General features: G+C 40.9%; 1 protein-coding gene across 2 annotated transcripts in view; it reads left to right on the top strand.

The window, feature by feature from the left end:
• LOC140547159 (inactive phospholipase D5-like) overlaps positions 1–25851 on the top strand; it is an 80672-nt gene that overhangs the window by 16638 nt on the left and 38183 nt on the right. Inside the window, exon 1 of one of the 2 annotated variants that reach the window (XM_072670747.1) lies at positions 2745–2967. The exons of the other annotated variant lie outside the window; for it this stretch is intronic. Within the exon in view, the coding sequence (XP_072526848.1) occupies positions 2962–2967 (6 nt within the window). The 5' untranslated portion in view covers positions 2745–2961. Of the gene's footprint in view, positions 1–2744; positions 2968–25851 lie in introns of those variants that run through there. 2 annotated transcript variants of the gene reach the window in all.

The raw sequence follows: 25851 nt of genomic DNA, 5'->3' as shown, positions 1-25851 counted from the left end.
TGGGCGGGGTTCTCCTCGCCTCATGTCTCTACTGCGCATGCTGTCCCCCAATGCACAAGCGAAAACAAGACGGCAGCTTCTATTTCAGCTCACCTTTTGATTCTAAAGAAGCCACAATGGGACTAAACAAGGACATGCTGTCCATTCTTATAAACAGTCAATGATTTAATTAGAGCAATGAGCAATAAGAGAGTTTTACTGTAGAAGATCCAGATCACATTAGAACAAATGCAGGGAAATATAAATACAGTATAAAGGAACATGAATTTCTCATGCTGAAGAAAGTAGTGGAGATCTTCTGAGCTATTCTTCAGATTTCTGCTGGACGCTCTTTATCAGCCAGTGCAGCAGCAGCAGCAGCTCACCTGATTTACCATCATTAAGCACTGATTTACCAAACCAGGTGTTGGATGAACACCATTAATAACACTAGACTTCATGAGGAGAGCTTTGGAGATGTTTTAATGAACTCAGTGATGAAAAATCACGACTTTCTGTAGGAATAATATTAATGTTTGCTCTAATATCCATATTTAAATAAACACTAACTGCCCAGATAAGGAGCTCTCTTACTTTCTACATTCACAGCTGCCTAAAACGGTTGGTCAGTATATATATATATATATATATATATATATATATATATATATATATATATATATCACAGTCATCTCAGAATATTATGACCATCTACCTAACAGTGGGAGTAACTACTCAACCCTTGGTTTAGATGACTCTAGAGAGACATCGTGACATGGACTGTATTAGATGATGGAAGGTGGTCATTATAGAGGTTAACTGCTCCACAGTGGCACGTTGATTGCACTGTAAGACTCACCAGAGTCGTCCCTCCCCTCTGGCGTCACTGGCCTGTGGGGCACTCAATGTTATGGCTTTGGGAGGCACTCAACATGCGAGAAGTCCATTTTTCTGTACACCTTGACTCGGGCGGCTCTAGAACATCCCACAAAGTTTAAGGTTTCCGAGATGGTACTATCCTTCATCCGGTACCCTATTATCAGTCAAATCGCATCCTTTGCCCATGCCGATTTTTTTTGGCACTCAAACTGAAAGGCGCGCTCGCTTATTAATATGTGCAGCAAAGCAGGGATGTTCAAAATATTTTGATATGACCGTGAAAGTGGGCAAAGGGCCAATGACGCCAGAGGGTAATGACAACTCTGGCGATTGGTACAGAGCCAAGAGTGGTTATTCCCACTCTTAGGTAGGTGGTCAAAATATTCTGAAATGACTGAGTGTGTGTGTGTGTGTGTGTGTGTGTGTGTGTGTGTGTGTGTATGTATGTGTTCAACAGCAGCACATACTGAGTATTACATGACAATCTGTTGGAATGTTAGGTTATGGTAAAGATGATGATGATGATGATGATGATGATTATGTAGTCACATTGCCTCTGTGCTTCAGATTTCTTGACACCGTTGCTCAGCTTGTTTGGCTCATGGCCAGCTCCCACTGCTGTGCCCACTGAGCATAGCGGAGGTTGCTTTATCCAGTCCCGAGCACGGGGTAATTGAATAGGCATGAATATGAAGGCAGACCTGAATTTCATAGCCAATCAGATGAACCTGAAGAAGGGCGTGGCGAGTGAGTAGCAGAACATACATCCATAAAATATTAAGAAGGGGAACACTTCTCCTCAGACAAGGCCGCAGACGACACACATGCATTACATACAGTGCATTATTAAAGACTCTCTCTCTCTCTCTCTCTCTCTCTCCCCTCTTTCTCTCTCTCTCTCTCTCTCTCTCTCTCTCTCTCTCTCTCTCTTCCTGCCGGAATGTTTTTTCTGTTTTCTCTTCTCTGTCACTCTCTCTTTCTCTCTCTGTCTCTGGGTTTTTCTCTATCCATCTCTCATATTCTCTCTCTCTCTCTCTCTCTCTCTCTCGCTCTCTCTCTCTCTCTCTCTCTCTCTCTCTCTCTCTCTCTCTTTCTCTCTCTCTCTCCCCTTCTCTCTTCCATGCATTATCATTTTCCTGTTTTCTCTCATCGCTCACTTAGTCTTTCTCTCTCACTCCCTCCCTTGCTCATTCCTTCCCTGCCTCTCTATTTTCCTCTTTATACACTCTCTCTCTCTCTCTCTCTCTCTCTCTGTGTCTGTGTGTCTGTGTGTCTGTTGCCACATGTCCGGCGTGTTTGCTGGTAAGTGTGGAAAGCTCTGCATTGAAATTCAGCGGCTCCACTGGCCAGTCAGACAAACAGATGCTGCCCGTCTCTCCTGACTGTGCAAACACATACACACACACACATACACACACACAGCAGCCAGTGTGTGGAGCTCGCCTGGTAAAGAAAAGATGTGACAGCTGTTTATGTTCTGATAATTTGACATATTTTCTTTCAGTATTCCGTCAGACAGATTACCATGTCTTATATGTCTACCATGTCTAGTTATATCATAAGTGTGTGTGTGTGTGTGTGTGTGTGTGAGGACAGGTACCTTGTACAAGATGTGTGGTTTCAGTGTATGTAAAAAGAGAGAGAGACTCATGTCTCGTACTGACTTACCACTGTCTGAGGCGAGGTGTGTGTTTGTGTGTGTCCAGCTCCTGTGTGTCTGTGTGTGTGTGTGTGTGTGTGTGTGTGTGTATGTTGTATCTCCTTGAGGGAGGGGCTAAATTCAGCAAATCTTCACATTGGTAGAGTGGACTAGTGGGTGTGCCTTATGAATAAGGAAGTGTAGTCTCAGTCTTTGTGTCTCACTCATTCTCTCTCTCTTACAGAGGTAGGGAGGTAGAGAGAGAGAGAGAAAGGGGGAGACAGAGAGACACACAGACACACACACAGGGAGAAATTGATAGCACCATGCCAGGATGTAGTAGCTCTCTGTTGCAAAACTGTACGGTCTGCTTTTCGCTTGGAAACCTATCAGCTCGTAAAAGGCAGCAGGCAGAGGAAGAGTGAGTGAATTCACACCGGAGCAGACCACCCTGAGAAACCATCATGAAGGTAAGCATGAGATCCATCCAGAAGTGCTCCTGTAGTGGAGTCTGTCAGTGGGCTTTTTCAGACGCTGTCAGTCTAGACTGCACAGTTGATGTACAGCACTGTAGAAAGGTTTTGAGGCAGCTGTGAAAATCAGAGTGTAAGAAAGCTCCAGATCTGGGTCTTAGAATAAACATTAATATACATTTATATTAACATTCATATAAAAAGTCGTGATTTTACATCACTGAGTTCATTAAAACATCTCCAAAGCTCTCCTCATGAAGTCTAGTGTTATTAACGGTGATCATCCAACACCTGGTTTGGTAAATCAGTGCTTAATGATGGTAAATCAGGTGAGCTGCTGCTGCTGCTGCTGATGGAATTGAACACATCCACGCTGTGCTGGTGATAAAGAGGGTCCAGGAGAAACCTGGAACTAAGCTTAGTTCTTCAGACTAGCTCAGAAGATCTCATCTACCTTCTTCAGAATGAGAACTTCTTGTCCTTTTTTACTGTATTTGTGTTTTCCTACCTCTGTTCTAAAGGGATCTGGAATTTCTACAGTAAAATTCTCTTATTGTGGAGATACATGCTTTTAAATGACATGCTCAGATGGAGAAAAACTCACAGTACTGGATTGGTAACTACACTACACAACTTGCCTTGCTTCTCAGTACCTGGTACCTGGTACCTGGTTCATGTTCCACCACCACAGCTCCCCCACTAAACTGTAGCTGGGGATGTCACAAAACACCATCACTTCAGTTTACAGATTCTAAATGACGTTAACTGAACAGGTTAGTTTGTTCAAAGCCATCTATAATGAGAGTTAGGTAAAGAATCTGTGGTATTAATAATGTTTTTGGTAATTCTTTGGTAGCTAGCTATGGTAGCATCAAGCTAGCCAAGGTAGCTCGACACTGTATCTAAATATTATATATATATATATATATATATATATATATATATATATATATATATATAGTAATACTATATATATATAGTTTATATAGTATTTTTAAGTCAGACACACAAGTCTGGTCCGGACACAAGTCATGTCTCAGTTTTTAGATAACGCTTAATTTAAAAGCTTAAACTGGAAATTTGTGTTTTTATTATTGTAGCATTAACCAGTTAGCTGGCTGGCTTTCTCCTACATCTCCAGCCAGATATGCCAGAGCAGAATACATCCATTTCCACTCTCTCTCTTTGCCAATTGCCCTAATCACCCTAGAGCGGCATTTGTGCTTTATTCTTGCAAAATAAATCTATCTGAAAACACTATGTAAACATCGCTAACAACACGGAAGTGCCGATGTTGGGGACGGATGTTGTTAGGGAACTAACTGCAAGCTACTTTGTAAAAAAAAAGGGTCTGTGAGTCTTTTAGGACTTTGTTTGGAGTCTGTTAGGAACAAATAGTGATGTTCAATTAGCAGCTTCACAATACGGCAGAGCACCCTAAACAGCATATACACAATATAGCACACATCGCAACAATCCCACTAGCTAGCTGATGTAGCTAGTCTGTAGGCCTGAATCGCTGCATCAGCGAAATGCTTCTACAGAACTTTAAGAGTAAACCAGGCTGTTGTCAGTAGTAGAGGGGTTAGCTTGGAGATTTTACAAATGGCTAGTCTGTGTTTTCTGTTCCCATGGATGGACTTTGCATACAGGAGGCTGTCATTAGGGCCTTTATACTCATTTTCATTCATCTTTGTTTGGTGTATTGGTGTATATATATGATGTTTCAATGCTATATGATTTAATATGTTCTTATTACAATTTATGAGTAATAAACCAATATCCACATTTGTTGTGAATGGATAAACTATGCATTTCTTTTCTTCTGTACACAATTACTCTCAAAAATATTCAGACTGAGCAATGCAGGCCATAATGCATGTGTGAATGTGTGAAGCCAGCTCCTAATATCAGAACATCAATCTGGTTTACAATATTAAGATGAAAGTAATTATGAAGGTTGTTTAATTGTATATTATAGAAATCACACTGGTCTAATGCACTGTCTATCAGGGAGCTGTATCTGATATCAGAACCAGAACTATGTATCAGATTTACTGGCTAAATATGCTTTGACACCAAAGGACTTTGGTGGTGTCTCTCGACTACTATTGGAGTCTCTCTGCAATATTCAGACAATGTCCATTTACTGACAATACACAATATACAATATAGACTATGTAAGGACAACAGTATACAGACAAATAATACATAAATATACAAATAGAATATGTAGGTGTTTTGGTGTGTTTGTGGTAGTGCAGACATTACAACAGTAGTGCACATCAAATACGTGTGGTGAACAGGGTTATGAATGTGAAGCAGGGGTAATCAATATCTGGAGAAAAGCATGAGTAGCAGGTTGTATTACTGGGTTAATTGATTTGATAATTACTGATTATTGAAGGGGAAAAGGAATTGTCATAGAATTGTGTGATAGACAATGCAGCAGTGTTATGTAGCATGTAAGTCATGTTATTGGCTATGTGTTTCATTCTCACTCTAAACAGTTGGTAAAGGTTTCTTTTCATTAAAAATGCCGCTCTGTTTTATCCAGACGTATCTTTGGTGATGCAGCCAAGGAGTTCAGTTTTAGCTTCATTTGTCCACAGCACTTCTAAAATTTCTAAAATGTCTCTTTCTTCTAAATGTTGTTTTGTAAACTGAAGATTTTTGTGTTTGTGATGAGGTCGCAGGTAAGGCCTTCCGGTGACTCATCCAGAAGACCAGAATGTTGCCTGGCTAGCTTAGTCGGGAGAGCATGAGATTCTTAAGCGCAGGGTTGTAGGTTCAAGCCCCACGTTGAGTGTAAGTAGTTTTGGAGCAGTGTTGGCTCAGCGGTTAGAACAATTGACTATTTATAACAGGGTTGTGGGTTCGATATCTGGGCTCGGCAAGCTGCCACTGTTGTGCCTGGGCGTTGCAGCGATGGCTGCTCACCACTCTGGGTATGTGTGCTCACTGTCACTGTATTTGTGTTTGCCCACTAGTGTGTATGTGTGTGTTCACTGCACGGATGGGTTAAAGGCAGAGGTCAAATTCCATCTGTGTCCAACACTAATGGTAATTATGGGTGTCTCAGATGTTTTGTGAGCAAAGTTGATCGGCACACCGCCACTGCTGTGTCAGCTAAAGCATTCTGCAGGTTCTCTTCTCTCACATGGGGGTTTGCTTTGGAAGCACATAAGCTGTCCTGTCTGATCTATCTGAGGTCTTGACTCAACTTCCACAGTTCCCCTGAACTGGCATTTTCAATATTAACACGATTAATAGCCGTCCTGCTTAAAAGCACAACATTTTCAGATCCTTTCTCGATCCTTGCTATTGCCCTTTGTGTTTACTCGCATGTTACCAGCATGGTGAAGGGTATAATTTCAGTATTATACTGCTGTATAAGCTCCGTGAACAAACCTTGCGTGTTTAAGGTGGTAGTAACTTCAGGCTATTGCAAACAAAGTTGCACAATATGATCTGGCTATAAATATCAGTAGAGTGTGTGACAGGATTCATAGATTGAGAAGAGGTGCTACAGTGCAGTGAGGGTCTCGTTGGATGTGTGGAAAATGGGCCAAAGGCATGAAGGAAGTAGATGAATTTGCCAGTGTAGCCAAAAGCACACAGTCATACTGGTCTACCAGCAGTGAGTCTACAGTCCCAGTCTACAGGAAGTGCTCCGTATTCTCTGCATTCTTAAGCAGAAGTGAGCAAAGGCCTCTTGCGTGCCCCTCTGCTTCATATATGGATGGTATGCAGTTACCTGTGGAGTGCTTTTTTAGAAGTTGGGGGTGAAGGACCTGCGTTGACTTCTAGAAGCAGTTCCTGCCTGGAAGCGAAGCGACGTTCATTCACAAATTGTGAAACATGCCGGTGGTCCCCTGTCCAAGACTTTTCTGTAGAAGGTGCTACAAAAGGTTATTTGAGTGATGCCATGGACAAACCACTTATGGTTCCCTAAAGAGCCGTGTTTGTAACCTTTATTTTTGGTTATGTGTATGTGTATGTTCTCAGCAGAATAATGCAGTGATAATAACTGTGGTATCCGGCAGTGTTTGGCATTCATGACAGTGCTCACAGTTCATGTCCACTGGCTGCTGCTTTAGGCACCAGCTGATAGGTAGTTAGATGCTATTTGCCGTGTATAGATGTCCCACTTAGCGAAAGGAAAAAGTGCAAAGTGCAGCACTTCTATCGTGTCAGTGTGAGTCTCAGGGCTGAAAAGTGCCACTGGAGGCTGGCGTACACCGTCACTCACACTGATCCATGGCTCTGCAGTGACAGTATTGCCTGCACAGGCAAACTAACCTACAGTATAGACCTGCTCTGCCTGTCGGCCCCAGCTAAGAAGCACAGAAACAAGCCAGGCAGCTTTTCAATTGTCTGACCACATGCTCATCCAGCAGTTTCCCACATGGATGGGGTAAAGATAAAACTCCCCAAGTTGTATAAGATGCTAAAAGAATACTGTGAGGGTGTTTGAGGGCCTGTCTCCTTGTCTCTGGTTAAATATCTGACCGTTTGTTTATGTCTATGGATGTGTGAATATTAAAAGCCGTTCATCTGATCTAATCAGCAGTCAAAATAAATGTCATTGATTCAGCCAGAGTAACTTTTGTCTGAGGCAGATGGTTTATTGGTTCCTTTTTACATGTTATCACATGGCAAAAATCCAAACTGCTGGGAGTGCCTTATCCGTCCCTGTCGCGTTCCGGGCAGCCAACCAAAAAAGTCATTTAAAGGTGAGAGAATTTGCCCGTTATCACCCAAAACTTTCTGCCTCCATTCTGCAGTACACACCCAATTTAAAAAATGGACTCTAACTATCTGCCACTATAAATACCACCATTATCAACTATCTGTTGTATCTGGTTTGGTCTTTTTGATCATTAATGTTTAAATAGTTCTGATCAGAGGAGGATGGGTCGGGTCCCTGTTGTGAGTCTTGGTTCCTCCCAAGGTTTCTTCCTCCAGCTCTGAGGGAGTTTTTCCTTGCCACGGTCGCCGTTGGCTGCTCACTAGGGGTCTTTGATCCATCATGTCTTACATTATTTTCTTCTTTCTTCTTTGTCTGTCTTTTATTAATCACTATTTATGTAAAGCTGCTTTGTGACGACAACAGTTGTAAAAAGCGCTATACAAATAAATCTGACTTGACTTGACTTGACTACAGGAATGACAGTGTTCATTGCTAGTCCCAGTGGGTGTTGTTCATTTTTGTTGTATATACTTAAGCAGTAGAACACATGGGGTAGTGTGCTACAAGGGGGGAGCATTGCTAGTGCTACGGGGAGCTACGAATGGGTGGGTTAATTGGCAGTACCAAATTGGGAGAAAAATTGGCGGGAAAAAAGCAATTTAACTCTCAAGGTTGCGATGTTATCAAGAAACAACAACACGACTGTGACATTCTACGAATGTTATTAATGATAACACACAACCTTGAGTGTTTCATTCCTTTTTTTCTCTTTTCTTCACAATTTGGTACTGCCAGTTCACCCAAAGCTTTTTTCAAACTTCTGCCAATGCCAGAAGGTCCCCAGCTACACCGCATCAGCTAACAGATGCCTGTGCCAGCCAACATTGCTTAAGAGTGATAGGGGAGATAGCGTCATCTACCCACCTGTAGAGAGCACAGCAAATTGTAAGTGCTGTGGTGGCATTTTAGGATTGTTGGAGACTTCTCTACACATCTTGTGGTCTGTTCTTGGGCTGAACTTGCTAGCACGGCCTGGCCTGGTCTTATTGGCAGATGCTTAAATGTTCTTCACTTGTAAATGATATTGCAGACAGTGGATGGCTCATTTCTAATTGTTCTGAGATTTTTTAAATCCCTTCCCAGACTTATTTGCATCTACACAGTTAAAAGTATAAGATTCTTGGGAAACGTCTGGAGGTTCTTTAGTTTGAAACTGAAGAGGACTTGAGAAAAGTACCTTAAGAGGTTCCTCCACAAGGAACTTGAAGGTGCTTCAAAAAAAAGTTCTGAAAACCTGTCCTTGAAGGTTCTTTAAAGCACATTAAGAAGTTCCTTTACAGTTTCAAACTGAGTTTCTATAGGATCTTATACTTTTAACAGTGTACTACATTCTTTTTGAAGGCCTCAGAGAGCTCTCTGGATCTAGCCATGGGGCTACCACTCACTTCAGCAATCAAGAGTCCAAACTAAATGTCTGAGGTTAAAATAAGACAGTCTTCTCCAGAATCCTCGTTCTACTCATCTGCACCTGACTCTGATTTTAGACTGATTTTAGTAATAATAAACATGGCGGTGTTCTAACATTTTCCTCACAAGAAAGAATTTCTCTTAATTACATTTTACAAATAATTTATTGATTATTAATTTATTCAGTTTTGTGTATTTAGTTATTTTACCTACATCTTCTAATACTGTTCAAGTGAAGATCAAATGTCCATCTGTTTAAATATGTTTCTAAAATCTAAGGTTTTTACATGACTGTATTTGTAGAGAGTTTTTTTCATGGAACTGTCCTACAGAAACAGCTGGACTTTGGCATTAATCTGGTTCACTTTAATTGAAAGTCTACTACCTGCCATTTATCACGTAGTCTGTATGTGATTGGTTGCTTCTGAACACCCACATTCATAAAGTAAGGAAGCCGATTTATGATGGCAACAGCGATTCCCCAAGGAGAAATAGGAAAAGGGAGAGTGAAGAAGGAGTAGGTTAACATGCATGTTATGAACACTAATGAAACAGGGCCTGAAATTACTTTCGCTCGGTGCATGCTGGGATCACTTCCTGTCTGATGTGCTGTGATATCCTGTAGCTCTAATTCTGCTGAGGGAGCGCTCGCCTCATTTATCACTCCCACCCGCCCCCGGATCCAGTCCCAAACAAACAGCCAACAGTGCGCTCGATAATGAAATCCCTGAAACGAGCCAGCCACCCATTTATAAACACATTAATTACACACTGAAGCCTTAGTGTATATAAGCCTCCCCCACCTAGCGCACGAGCTGCATTACTCACCAACTTAGTCTTCACAGCATACTGTACACTGTACTCACCTCATTAGTCTGCAGAATGTCATGGTTTAAATAGAGTTTTAGTTATTTGTTCCTTGGTAATTATATTGCAGACTAGGCTCGGGTGGATAATCATTTCCGACTGTTCCGGATGCATTGCCCCATGAATTGGGAGTAATACACAATCCTGTTTGTTAGATTCCAAGATTTGTTGATGGGAATGGTTGTGTTGAAGCACAATATGAATATTTGTAACCTAAAATTTTACATTATGTACCTAAATAAATTCCACTTACTGAAAGCATCACACAGACAGAGACACCTATTTGCCAGAGCTTTTAACTCTTAATACTAGGCCCCATCCACACGGTTTTAAAAAAAGGATTTGTCTGTGGTTCGGCCTCTCATCCCTGTATAAATGCTGTTTTTGGACTGGTTTTTTTTTTTCAAAAAATGCTCTCTAAGGTGGAGATCTTTGAAAACTCAGCAGAGCTGGCAGGTAAAGAACTATAAGTACTTGGTTTCTGTACTTAAGTATTTTTTGTAAAGTATCTATACCTGGGTATTTCTGTCAGTAAATACTTTTTACTAAAATCTGGACTACATTTTCAGAACAGACTCGTTACTTTAAAATTTAACGTAACTTTTTTAATCCTGCAGTTTCTGAATCAGTGAAAGCTTCAGTAAAAAGCAAACAGAGCTAAGCTTCGGTTCAGTAATCTGATTTAAACGGGTTCCAAAATGATCTTTGCAAAACTTTAAGTATTTAAAGACCGATTGCGTCACTATAGCGTGACTAGGCTGTCGCAGTTCGTATGCAACCGAGAAATATACCCTTCTTTTGCATTGTAATGAAGGCTCATCAACATATGCTGAGATTCATTGCTTGCCAGTGAGAATATTATTAAACACACTTTTGCTTAAATTTGTTGTTGTAGTTAATATGTATTATTATTTTGCTAATATATATGGATAAAACATTACAGTCAAGGCCATCCAAACTAAAGATAAACTACAAATTGAAGAGTTTGTACTAATGAGTCCAACTTTCCAGGTCAGTACTACAGAGTGCACCAGTCTTAGCTTGCTGTACTTTGTATTGAGAATTCCCCAGTGTGTCCCAATTCAGCATCTGTATCCTTTGGAGACTGTATTTAAAGGCTGATTGCATTACAGTAGGACAACTAGGCTGTCTCATCACGAAGGCTCCTTAGGAAGGATTCGAGGGGTGAATCCTTCATCAGCCAACATGTCCTGAGATTCATTGCGTGCCAGCGAGGATGTCCTATATGGAGGATGTGTATATCCATATAAGATTACAGTCAAGCACGTTCAAACTACAGATAAACTACAAAATGAGGAGTCTCGTTTTATAACGCAACAGGAAAGGCAACAGGAAATCCGCCGTAGAGTAGACTGCCTCATTTCGGTTTGGGCTACGCCTTCATCAACCGCACCCTTCGAAGAATGCAGCCCCTGAAATGGGGCACACCTACTGTTTAACTATTTATTGTGATGAACCGCACTGACAGACAAACTCTATGCATGGACCCACCCCTGGCCCCTCTTTATGGCCCTCGTGCTTCAAGTTAATTGGTGTTTTGGTGCCGCCCATTTGACTGTGTGAGTGTGTGAGTGAGTTCTGTGAGAATGCCCCCACAATCTCGCCCTTTCCACTGTCTGAATGATACACGCAGATAAATGTGTTCTTCAGCCTTCACCTTTATGTAGCCCAGATTATTGTCCATTACCTGTTCGGTTCAGGCCGCAGTAAAAGTGTCAGCCACCTCAGCACCCGGGGAGCAGCTGGGGGTTAGGCACCTTGCTAAAGTACACCTCAGCCATAGATGTTAAGGGAGGAGAAAGTGCTGTTCCTTTACTGTGTTCCTTTCCTGACGGTCCAGGGGATTGAACCAGCAATCATCTGGCTCTGGAGAGCTACCTACTCCAGCCCTTTGAACCAGGCAAGAATTGGTGAAGGCAGCAATCACTTCGATCAGGCGGGTGGATTAGGGTTGGATCCGAAGTCTGGAGCCCACTGGATTGGTAGCTATTAGTAAGGATATTAATCCACCAAAGACACAATTATGCATATTTACACATCAGATATACACATGGGGATTTTTTTTAATTTGGCAGGTGTCCATTTAAAGCGTCCCATTTCATTTCTCTGTGCCTAAAATAATGCTACTTCTTTGTTTTTTTGTTTGTTCATTAAAAAAAACACAGTCTATTATTATCCAGGAGCTGCGCTTGAGCTCTGGTTTTATGTTTCAGGCATGGTTTATTGATAGGACGCGGACTAAGCAAGTAGGAAACAATCAATTTCACTGTAATTCTCCTGCTGGCCTGAAAAACGGCTAGTTGGAGCCTGTTTCACTTGGGGGGTAAAAATACTGTATTCTGTGATTTACGTCCTGCTGAAAGTGTTACATTACTTGTTTAATTAGTTGTGAATTGAATGTAGCACATGGTACGTGCAATAAAAATACCAGACCCCCCTGAACAAGACACTGCTTGTAGTTATGTAATTCAGCAGAAAATTTCAAATCTGGTTTGTGGTGGAAATTGACATGGCAGTGGAAATATGATACTACAGACATTGTATGGAGAGGGCAGGAGAAGGATGGGGCTTTGTGGAATTGCAAGCCTAAGCACTCTAAGCCCTGTTTGGTATGTCCCTGTAGTGCAGGACAACACTTCTTTTTTGGCAGTAAGTGAGTCTGACTGACTGAAATAAAAAATGCATAACGCTTAAGCCATCACTTTCCTTCAGCCTCTGTGAAGTGGAGCAGTTAGCCGACTTGGATGTGTTTTTTTTGCGCTTGTTGGCCTTTGGTGTCATAGTGGTATTGTACACTGCTTTTATTAGCTAACAGATAACAAACTAAAATTGGTAGTGTGTATATTTGAAGAAGGCGTGTATAAGTAGGCCCAGAGTGGCTGGGTTTGGGAGGGAATTCTTGCTCTTCCTTCACACAAGGGAAATTATCTGGAGGCCTGGCTCTTATGTCACTCTAATGGAGCTCTAATTGACGTATTGATCAGAAGGGTGCAGTCCGCAATCGACTGACGTGCTCTGGGACAGACAGTGGCTCCTCACCCTCAGCAAGATTACCTCACAACTTAAACAAAGAAATGACACCCTTTCTGTGTGTCTAGATTTTTTTTTTATTAATCAAGACATTGACAGAACAGTGGAAAACATGACAAATTTGTGTTGTGGTGCAATTAGGGCTGCAGATAAGGACAAAGACTGTTTAATTAATACATCTAGCTTTGAAAAAAAAAAACAAGAGCCCAGAGATTTGCACTGGTTCTTGAGGTTAATCAAACAGATTAGCAAAAAATCTTCTTCTCCAAACATAGTTAATCAGCCCAAATCTCTGTCTGAAGTAATCTAGTTCTAGAAATCCATTACCGTCTCTTGCATTTTTTCTTTTGATAAAGCAACTTCCTCACTACAGCCTAAAATTCTTAAAAACTTACCTGACCTAAACTTAACCTAACCTACATCTTATCCTACACCTAAACGTAACCTACTACACCTTAACCTACTTCTAACCCAAACATGGGCTAAACGTAACCTAACCCTAAACTTAATCATAGTAGAATGTGAAATTCATTCCTGCAGAAGTCCCTGTTCATGAATCCCTTTGCTATTACCCTCACAGTACACGACAGGGTAAGTTGTGTGTGTTTGGCAAACTGGTGCCACCAGTGGAAGGAAGCTCCTGGGGAATTGCAAATTCTAGCCAGACACCGCCGGTCACGATCATTACCACCCACTGTCCGCTGTCCACTGTGGGTGGTAATGCCTTCTATGACGTATTCCCTGTACACACGTGACACTGTGGGTCGAGGAATGTTAAATGCCCTCCATCTGGTACCCACTATCAGGCCTCACTCAAACTCTGATAATTCACTTAGCCTTGCCGTGAGCACGCTGGCATGTGTCCTCACTCACAAGAGAAACCTTACAACTCAGATAGACAGACATATCAAATAGATAGATAGATAGATAGATAGATAGACAGACAGACAGACAGAGAGACAGATAGATAGATAGATAGATAGATAGATAGATAGACAGATAGACAGACAGAGAGATACTATTCACACCACTATTCAGATAGAATGGCCCACAAAGATAGGGATACAAACCTGTGCGAGGAAGACTGGCCTTGAATAAATGTTCTTTTTTATAGTAACTGACGATTCTGCCTATGCTTACTGTCCTATTTGATATGCCTCTCTGTGCAGCCTACTCCATGTGGAATCAGTCACACGTCTGAGATGAACCTCTGTACCGATAAAGGCTTTGAAGCAGCGCTCCTTTCAAAAGTGTATAATGCCTTTTTGTCATTTTTACCCTTTCTGAGATGATAACCTGAATGTCTCCACGTCTCCGGAGTCAAATCTGAGCTGAGATGACCTTTTGTTTTGAAGGCAGGTAATTTGAAAGGCCAAGAAAAAGGACTCCATCAAAGTGAAGTCAAAACCCCTTTCTGCTAATGGCTTACTTCCACCCATAGATACTGTAGACTGAATAGCGTGAGATTTAGGAAAATCTAATTTTGTAATGTAATTATATATTTCTAATGTATTTGTAGTTTTTGTCTCTTGTTGGGGATGTGATGTGTTCTTGGGTCACATTAATGCATAAAGAAGGAATGATTGATGATGACACCAGCAATAAAAAGTTTCATTTGTGATAAAAATAAAAAGTGTCATTGATCATGCTTTCTTTACGCAGGTTTATGCAGGCTATGAAACTTAAATCACATTACCAGGTGAACAGTGTCGGTAGTTACACACCACACCTGACCTGGAGCACCCCAAATACCCCACAATACCCCACTCAGTAATTTGGCTATAACAGTTTGGCCCTTAGCAGGGTTACTCAGATCTTCACACCTGACCATTTCCGCTACATGCAGCACACAGACTACAAGAACCAACTATTCAATTACCATTTAATATTCATGCCAGACCTTGACATTTTGTTACAGGTGTTATACACAAATAGCAATATTAGCTTATTCGCTTCACTTCCTCTATCTAGTCTTAATGTTTTGGCTCATGAGTGTAATTTTTGGGGTGGTTATTCAATGAATTTCTGAAACTGATTCTGAATAATTATTGACGAATGATTGAACCTAATTGAACGAATCAAATGACATTTAACAGCTTTAATAGATGTAACTGTGAGTGATTGAACACTTCCCTGTATCCCAAGTCATAATGCATCATGCAAAATGTGGATCCATAGCTGATATTCAAATATGGCACCATTATTGAGGCATTGTTTATCAACGCTGCCAATTAAGACACCACACTTCGTCAATCTTCTCTAATGAAGGCATGTTTGTGCTGATGTTGATGGGCGACCAGAACCTTTCTGCAATTTTCTATAGGATCAATCAAGTGTTATCTTATCTTATCCACTCATAAACCTTTCATTGACTCATGGTGCTACGTCCATACTGAGCCGGGACGGTTTATTTCCATAGATTTGAACCCCCTCTGCCCAAAGAAAGTTCATTACTGCACATTACTGCACATGGTGCAATCTCACAACTGTGCTTGGGCGGTACAACGGTATTATGTATACCGTGATATATAAAAATGTTGCTGCTGCACTGTGCATAACCAAACTATCCAACAGGCAATGTGCGTATGTTGCGTTTTTGTTACAGTTATCATGTAATTTAAAAATTGCATTTACTTTTGTATTCATCCTTGTAGATTCATGGTGAAGTTTGGTATTGCATTGGTAACGCATTGCATAGTTTCCTAAAGCACATGGTTCTCAAACATATCCTCAGGGACTCTCCCGACAGCCAGTTCCCAACAGGAACAGAGCAAGAACCATGGACTGTCTGGGGGGTCCCTGAGGGACCAGTTAGAGGGGCACCTTTCTAAAGAATGGTAATCAAACCACATCATTGTCAGGTCAGAAATGTACACCTGCAGTTTCAACAAATCCAACAAGAGCCAAATTGGCCCAGTGTTTTTTTAAATGCTGCAAGAGCAGGATTGATTTCTAACAATCCAACATAATTCCTTGTTAAAGAGACAAAATGTACAAATCCTAGGAAAGTCCTCCAACAGAAAATCCTTTAATTGAAATAACAGGGCACAGAGCGAGTGAAATCGATGAAGGCTGTATGATGCAGCGTCCATCAGCCATACAAGGACTCACTGCGGCTCACGTTTCTTCTCTGAACATGCTCTACCTGCCTGCAGAGAGGAATCTCACACAGCCTGGCATCTCCCATCGGCCCTTAGGTCATTAGAGTCAGCCTTAGCCACTTCATGCCTGTGTACTCCTACGCCATAAATTGGACTCTAATCTCGGCGGCAGGGCAGACAGTATTTCACGGGTAACAAGTTGCTATCGGTGCTGTAAATCTCTCAGCATAGGCCGAATCCCCCCATCCCACCCAACCCTACCAGTGCATGACAACACAGATTTGGCAGAAGTGATGAATTGCCCGAAACATTAGGTATTAACCTTCAACAGTAAGGGGCTGAGGGTTATTGGATTTTATAGAATCCCTTAGTCCCTGAAAGGAAATTGACGAATACCTTCATTCAGTGACTTTGCCATTTTTCTCCGCTGATTAAAAATGAGTGCTTCTGCGTTAAATTATTGATGGCATGATGGATGTATATACTCCATGCTCTCAAAAACCATTTTAGGGAATCAGAGCGTAGACGAATCCATTAATGTGCTTTACCACCACTAAACAGAACCCACAGACAACCTTGAAGAGTTGGTTACTGTATTTGAGTGAGCTGTGTAAATGGAGCTGAGCGTGTATATGAAAGCCATTAGATGTGTAAAAATGTATTAAATCAAATCAAGCTGGAATATGAGATCTCATAATGCACTAGAGAGGCTAGGGATTGGGCAGTATCCACTTTTCTATTTCGTTTTTTTGACCTTTAGACCTCATCCTGCCTTATTTTATAAACGGACAATGACCAAATGCAATGTTAAGTTTGCTCACAGGGTGACAAAGTGAACACTGCACAATTTTAAATCAATTCTTGAATAGCTGTTAAACTGTCAACCTGACAAATACAACATTAAAACGGCTCTGAATCAGGAGAGAGAAGCTGGTTAGCATTAGCTAAGTTAACCACAGCTCACCACAGATTCAAGTCTGACAGAAAGCACACTTATAAATGTCTAGACGAGAAGGACTCAGATCCCGCGACTGCTGTTGAAAGGACAGAAAGCTGAATTTGTACTTTGGTTTGCTCCATTGCGAAGTCGAGCGACTGGTGTTGAGACTAGGAGAAAAGCAAAAAGAGACTTTCTGCCTTTCTGCTGTGTTTGGAGTCGGCTGTCTACACGTAGACAATTTAACTAGAAGGCTAAACACCTCAGCACAGACCATGCTCTAGCTAACTCAGGCTGAAATCTCACACTAATAGAGGAAATAGCTTCATATCGGAGAGCACAAAGTTGAGTGAATGGTCTTAGGGATGTTTTTTTTAATGGTTTCAGGCACATTTAGAAGTCATCCAGGTTTCCACTGTCGCTAAACTACCAACTACGGGTGGCTTGTTTTTTCTCTCCTGCTTTCAGAGCATGAAATTACCAATCAGTAAGCACCCACAGCACCCCTACCGTGTGACTCTCATTTTAGTACACAAACCTATTTGATAATTTCCCAATTATAGTCTTTATTTTGTACACCCCTCCATGCAGGATTCTCTCAGATATGTGATGTTTAAGGGGATTCTTGCATGTAAATCACTCCATTGCATCCACTCCAATTTGCATTTGCATTTAACGATTCCTATCTGGGCTTTCTATCTTGACTTTGGTAATTCCAGAACTCTTCAGTTCCTTCTTTTGAGCCATTCCTTGGTGGATTTACTGGAATATTTTGGGTTGTTGTCATGTTGCATGGTCCAGCTCTACCTCCACTTTAGTTTTAGTTTTTGGACAGATGTTTTTCCTCAAGCACTCATAGCATTCATAGCATTTTCTTGATCATAGTAAATTCTATGATGGAGATCTTGCCAGGGCTTGCTGCAGCAAGCCAGTCTCAAACCATGACATTTTGACCTTTTTCTGTTCTGAGATCTTTGTCCCCTCCACAGAATCATGTTAATCTACCTTCTTTCTGAGGGCCTTGGAGAGCTCTTTGAATCTTTTCTTCAGTTTTATGTGTTTAGTTATTTTACCTCCATCTCTCAGTGTTGTTAATATGAAGATCAAATGTCTATATGTTTAAATATATAAAAAAGACAAAGGATTTCATGAGGTGTCTCTTATATTTATATTAATTTAGATGTGATCTTTTAGTCTTAGTGAGTTTTTAGCATACGATTCCAGTGAGTCAGACACACTGTAGAAGGCAAACCATTTTTTAGTCACATGGCTTAAGTTCTATGTCAGACTAGTGGGAAGTGTCAACCCGATACATTTTGATCTGCACCTTGATCTCCAGTCCCATCAGCTTGCCGGAGATGGAGACAGGTGAGAAGTGAGGACCCTGATTGATCGGGCTCTGTGAGTGACATCCCTGGTGCATTATCAGAGAACCGCTGCACCAACATACCAGCCAGGGTATGCTCCGCTGTGCAGAGTCATTTATTATCCCTGACATTTCACTGTCAGCGAAGTGGGATGAAAAATGGGCGTTTAGTTAATGCAAGCCTAACTCTAAACCTGCATTAAATGATGTGTGCAGAAGGGTTGAAGTTTCTTAAAGCAAGAAAAAAACTATTATACTCAAACTTTCCTTTTTCCAAATGTAGAAGATACAGGAAGGTTTGGTACATTTTATGGACAAAAGTATTGGGACACCTGCTCATTCAGTGTTTCTTCTGAAATCTAGGGTATTAAAGAAGAGTTGATCCTGCTTTTGTTGGAGTAACTGTCTCTACTGTCCAAGGAAGGCTTTCTACTAGATTGTAGAACTTTGCTGTGAGGATTTGATTGCATTCAGCGTTAATGAGGTCAGGATGTTGGATAATCACCACCACATCCCCAACGTCCTCAGCTCATCCCAGAAGTACTGGATGGCGCACCATCCATCATTCCAGAGAGCACAGTTCCACTGCTCCAGAGATCAGTGCTGGGAGGCTTTATAGCCCTCAAAAGAAGAACCATTTTGCTTTCCATAAAGAACCATGTTAGTCATAGAGACGTGTGAGTGTAAGAACATTTAAGTTGGTAAATGTATGGTTCTTCTTTGGCATCACTTGACTTATTTTTAAGAGTATATATAAAGCTATAAGGGCAGTGTAGCTAAAAAAACACTAATCACATTACATAAACACATGTGTAAGGGTGAGTGAAGAACACATGGGCTTGTCCCTTGCAGTAAACCACTGATATAAAATAAAATATAAAAAAAACACGTAACATATAGAAAGCAGAATACAGAATATATACACATTAACACACACTCATATTTTATCAAAATTGTGATGATTTTTGTTACTGTGATACAAACTAGTGCATCAGGGATATCGTCAGTGCATCATTACTGTAACTTTATTACAGAGTGTAATCACCACTGAGTTTTATCTGATGTCAGAATATCACAATACACATAATGTATCTGTCTTTAATCATTATGACGTACATTTTTTTATCATATCGCCCACCCCTATCCACATCACACACCATACATATTATTGCATTCAAATATACAAGCTATTAATACACTTTGTGAATATACAGATGTTACACATTGCTGTTAACTTAGTAGTCAGAGGGTGAGAGTCTTTGGTGTGCAGAACGACTTGACTGCTAGTTGTAAAGGGCTGGGGGCAGAGTGAGTTATGTGGGGGAGGATATGTGTGCTTTGTCAAGGTCTATAGTAGTGCTGATTGAAGTGAGTTGTGTGTATAATGGGCAAAGAAGTGATGTAATGCTGCTAGCTGTTCAGCAGCCTGATGGCCTGGGGGAAGAAGCTGTCTCAGAACCGGCTGGTTCTGGTCTTTATGCTTCAGTAATTTAAATAATGTATTCCATTTTCTTGCAAAATCATCTGACACACTGTTTATTCTTGTCATTGTAACACAGTTATTAAATATTATTAAATATTAAAAGATTCCTCAAATTTTCACAATGTAGTTACTGACCACTGGATATATTTTATTTATTTTTTCCTACTTCCAAGAACTGGCTGTTCACTGAAGTGGGTGTGGCTGTAAGCAGGAAATCAGCGGAATAAAGAGCCCTTTATTCTGGTTCAGCAGTTTCACAAACCAGTTTACTTCAGTAGTCCTATCAAAACTACTGAAATCACCAGAAGAAAAGATAATTACCATCTAATCTCACCTCCTGACTGATTATGTAAAATGTCATCGTAACCAGATGATCAGTGCAACTCCCTGCACCTGTCAGAGGTTTTAATGTTATGGCTAATTGCTGTATGATCAGAATAGCTACTTAAAAAATATGTCAAGAGTCTATAAAAGCAAATGGAAAGCCCACTGAGGCATTAGCCCTTCTCTAAAAGGTGTAAGCGATTCAGCCAGGCCCTGCAAACTGGGTGTGTCTAAAAGGGAGAGTGGCTGTCTAATGCTGTTTAATCAGCCAGTGTCTTAGCGGGCAGCATCCTTTTGTGAAGGACCCTCTACAAGGAAAGTGGTTTTAGAAGGGACCCAAGGCAGCAATACATCACTGTCAAAACACTGGTGGTGCTGGAGATAATAGAACAAATATTCAATGAGTGAAACATTGTGTTTTTCAAAATGTTTGAGGTAACCTACTTGGTCCCAGAATTATTGTTTATTTATTATCTTAAGACTTATTATTTGGAGAACCATTATAATGTAATTTGTGTAAGACTGAAGCATGAACTCTACCTACTGTGTCTCTGCCACTTCCTGGCTAACAGGATTATGCAGGCTTGTAGGATATCCTTGTTATTTCCATCTGTCAGCATTAAATAGGTAACAAATATTTGACTATTAGACAGTCAGGATATTTTTTCAGTCTCAAATGAAAAAAAAATGAAGAAAAAAAACATTTGACCTTTAAATTTTATATATTATATATTTTTAAGTTTTTCCCAGATATCCCAGATGCGCTGTGTCCACTTTAATAAAACTTATAAACACCAAAAAGAGGAAAGTGTGAAACATCTTAACTTTACCATCAACATCCACAATGCTGAAAATGTGAAGGAAAACAATATTACGTAGATCTTACAATGTAAAAGTAGTCACCTCATATGTAAATTAAGACCAAGAGATCATTTCTGACTACTAAAAGCTCCTGTAGTAGTTTGTAGTAACATATATTTCCATTTTAAAATTTTTCACTATTTGACATGCAGTTGTTCTTTATATTGTATCAGAATTTGAATGTTTTCATGTGCAACAGAAATGCTCCAAAATGACTTAAAATGAAAATGAAATAAAATCATTTTACACTAAAAGTTTCCTTCTTATGTAAAGTTATTGTTTTGGAGATAACAACAAAATACACTGAATGGACAAAAGTATTAGGACACCTGCACATTTACATTTATGGCATTTAGCAGACGCTCTTATCCAGAGCGACTTACACGGTAACTCGTATAACAGAGGTGGGTCAGTGTAGTGTTCAGAGTCTTGCCCAAGGACTCTTATTGGTGTAGCGCAGCATAGTCACTCAGACCGGGAATCGAATGATGTGGTAGCTCAGTGGCAGGTAATGGTGTTATCTGTTGCGCCACACCAACCACACCAACCATAATTTGTGGACATTTGTGTCAGCAGTGGGTGCAACTTTAAGGAGCTGAATGCATTCATTAGAAAGGGTGTCCACAAATATTTGGATAGTGTAGATCTGTGCTTTTATATAGAGTATAAGCCTTTCCCTTGCAGTTTTTGGGAAGGCCCAGAGACATGGCCATGGCACATGGCCATGAATACAAATGACTTCTGAAATCCGGCTTTGTGGCTTTAGAGAATAAAAGGCTGTGGAAAGTTTTATTGAGCAGAGTTATGGTTGGTGTGTGTGTGTGTGGGGGGATTTAATGGCTTCTTGTATTAGTCCAAATAGCAGATCCAGAGTGTCATCTGGCCATTGAGGAATGAAAGAGACTGTTTGAGAGTGGCTTGGCAGAACATGCTGAGGCTCAGTGGAACTGAGTGTCCTGCCTCAATCCACTGACCGTCCCACAGAGACTCACAGTGGGGTCAAAGCTGTCAGTTAGTCTGCTCTTAAACAGTGAGGCAGAGCCACTGCTGAGCAAGTGGCGGAAGAAGATGGAAGCTGGAAGATGGAAGAAGCATCCTTTTGATTAGGGCTGCAAGATTCTTGATTAAAGGTTAAGAGGCGATGAACGCAGTGACACTGCTACCATTTTTTCTCTTTACATCTGCCGTTCATTGCCAGCTATGAACACACCTCTAAAATCTCTATTTCAGAGAAACCTATTGTCTAATCATGCTATTCATGTACTCTACAAACCTTTATTGGTATTGCAGTGGCATTTAGCCAGAGCAGGCATCAAACTCCTAGGCGTAATGGTGTTAGCATCGTCCCCAGATACATTGTGTTGCTCACTACGGCATTTAGCTTCTTAATAGCAAAGAATTTTAAATAAATTATGATCTAAACTTGATTGCAAAGATTAGAAACTATAAACACTTTGAATTCGACTGCTGCTGTGAGAATAGTTGAGTGTATTGGCTGGCTGATAGTTCTTTGTATTGAGCTCCCATCAGTCACTACTTGAGTTAGATAGCTGGCATTGTTAACCACAGTTGAGCAGTATTAGAACATTCTCCCAGCAGCAATTTTAGTTCCAGTTGAATTAGACCCTGGTTCGTTTTGACCCATGGTGTGATTCGTTTGGGGGGTATGAACACAGAAATTGCATTTGGATGTGGACCAAAACAAACTGCACCAAGACCCTTGAGAAAAGGTGGTCTCAGTCCGGTCCCAAATGAAATCTGGAGAGGTTAGTTTGTGGTGAGAATGTGATCTGACCCAACTGACCCTCAATCCGACCCAACTATCAGGTGCATTCTACAAGTTTAAGCTAATCAGCTCCCATAGATAGGTGTTAACCTGGTATACTGCCCAGATAATTAGTTACTACAGCTATGAACAAACACCATCTCTGCCATTGCTCCTTGTTAAATTACACAGAAATATGCACTAGTCTAGAACACAGGACCTTTTTCCCTGTATTTACTTTCTTGCTCCAACCCCAGACATGTCTGACCAATAAGCAGAGAGAATGTTTTCATTTGGTTTCTTGTTTTTTTCCCTGTGTGAAAACAAACCAAACCAACTATAGTTGTAAAAATAAGGTAAAGGTGCACGTATCTGTCACTGTACAGTGTGCACTGAACAGCGAAATGTGTCCTCCGCATTTAACCCATCTGGTAGTGAACACACACACACACACACATATGTGTTAGGGGCAGTGAGTAAACACACACACACCCAGAGCGGTGGGCAGCCAACTCCAGCGCCCGGGGAGCAGAGAGGGTAAAGGGCCTTGCTCAAGGACCCAACAGTGGCAGCTTGCCGAGCCCGGGAATCGAACCCACAACCCAGTTAACGATATCCCGGCGCTCTAACCGCTGAGCCCCATAAAATGCCCTAAGATATGTTCTCAGAAGGTTCTGAGGTTCACCCAAAGCTTTAATTTACAGTGATACAGATTCATTTACGCCATTTGTTTTGGAAAGTATTTCACTCAAACAGTTAATTCTCCCTAATTCTGTATTCAAAAATGACATCTTTTCATGCCTTTTCACTCCATTTTGGAAAAGCACTTCCAACGTTAACTCCTACTTAGGACGTTTCTTACCATGTCATTGTTCTTTTGCCCATTAAGCGATACACAGCCCTGAATGGCTTCAGCCATGTTATTGTATTCAAATCGATGGACATAAGAGTGGAGTAACTGGGCAGTAATGTGATGGGGTAGTGTAAAAGGGCACTGAAGAAGTCTCATTCAGACTGACTGGAGATTAGTGTAAACACACGCTGCCATGGAAATTAATGCAGTACCTTAAATATTTGTTGAATGCTTTGTTTGTATAAAAAAAGAGGCCTGAATATCAGATATCAGACAGCACAAATGTGACATCTAAGCACCATGGGTCTTAAAGACCAGAGTATGTGATGTATGTGATGTGCCATGTTTTATACATATTTAATATGGCATTATTATTCTCAGTGACATTTATGCCTAAGTAATGTATATGAAAGCAGCAGACAAATCTAATTACTGTCACACAGCAGAATATAGAGGAGATGGGAGGGGTTTGTTTAGCAAACTGTCACAGTAGTGTTAGTATCTAATATTGATCGTATGGATCTTATTTGCACCTGCCTGTGGAAAACCAATCTGCACTTTTTCACCACAGCTGCCGCTCAGAGAGGGTCATTTGTACTTGTCTAAAGGATAAGCTCGAAGCCTCGAAATGTTTGCAAGGAAGCAGATTTAGCACAAAGAGGAGCCCTCAGAGACGCAACGTAATACTGAGGTATTTTATTACCAGACTATTTCTGAGTCAGGAGACGTTTTAGCTTTCACTTGTCTTCTTGTTTGAGGGTGAAATCTTGCCTGTTGTACTCAAATGGCTACATGGCTACATTCGTATATCATTTTATATTTATATGTGTGTGTGTGTGTGTGTGTGTGTGTGTGTACGGATACTATGTAAATAAACGTATTGGAGCACCTGCCCATCTTCTGAAATCAAGGCTATTAAAAGGGGTTATTCTGCTTTTGTTGGGGTAACTGTCTCTACTAACCAGGAAAGACTTTCTACTAGATTTTCAGGCATTGTTGTAAGGATTTGACTGCATTTAGCCACAAGATCATTAGCGAGGTCAGGATGTTGGATGATCATCACCCCACATCATTCCCCAACTCCCCAAATTCTGGGGGGCTTTATACTCCTCTAGCCCTCAACTGGCATTAGGCATGGTGCCAGTCGGTTCATGTTTATCTTCTCCAGAGGGTTCTAATCCATTGGCAGTACTTCTCTACAGGGGATAGACAAGCTGTGTGTGTGCATTTGCCCATCTGTGTCAGCAAGAATGCAGTAGTAGCTGAATGCATTCATTGGAAGGGGTGTCCACAAACATTTGGACATTTGGACAGAGAAAACTCATTGAGTTTGAGCTGGCCTATTTTTTTTTTTAGAGAACAAACTCATTTGAGGAAAATATATCTTGTGGGGGCTCACAATCACACAATCACTGAGGCTTGATTTTAGAAGAAGTCCTGGAAGTTACTGGAGTAACCGTCATAATCACCTGCTTAAACCCCAAAGAAAATCTTTGGCAGAATTTGAAGAAGGCAGTCACAGCAGCAAACCCAAGAATATTGGTGAACTGGTGGTTATTGCCCATGTGCAATGTGCTAAGGTTCGTCAGGAATGCTGTCAGAAGCTGGTGTCTGGCTATGCATCATGTTTGCAGCAGATCATAACAGCAGAGACTGCAGTTATCACTAAAAGTTTAAATTTGTATTGATTATTAATGTTTTTTATTGGTTTATATATACATAAACACTAAATAAACCAAATTATTGGTACACCAACACATTACACCTACAGGAGCTTTTAGGCTCCCCTTCTAAATCTATCCGTAGGCATTAACATGGAGTTGCCCCCCCCCCCCCCTCCTTTTGCAGCCCTAACATCATATTTGGAGCTCTGCAGTTATTGAGTCAGCAGTGCTCCTCAGCACTCTGTGACCCCACTCTGTAACTTTACGTGGTCTTCAACACTTCTTGGCTGAATAGCTGTGGTTTCTAAACATGTCCACTTTTCAATAATACCACTCACAGTTGATGGTGGAATATCTCAGAGGGAATGTTATAATGGTGGCATCCTATTCCACATAGTACCACTCTGGAACTTGGTGAACTCTTGAGAACCACAACCCATTCTTTCACT

Source organism: Salminus brasiliensis, chromosome 24 (genome assembly GCF_030463535.1).
Source record: "Salminus brasiliensis chromosome 24, fSalBra1.hap2, whole genome shotgun sequence".
Lineage (NCBI taxonomy): Eukaryota > Metazoa > Chordata > Actinopteri > Characiformes > Bryconidae > Salminus > Salminus brasiliensis.
The sequence above is the reverse complement of the archived record's forward strand: the minus strand, read 5'-3'. Positions and strand labels throughout refer to the sequence as shown.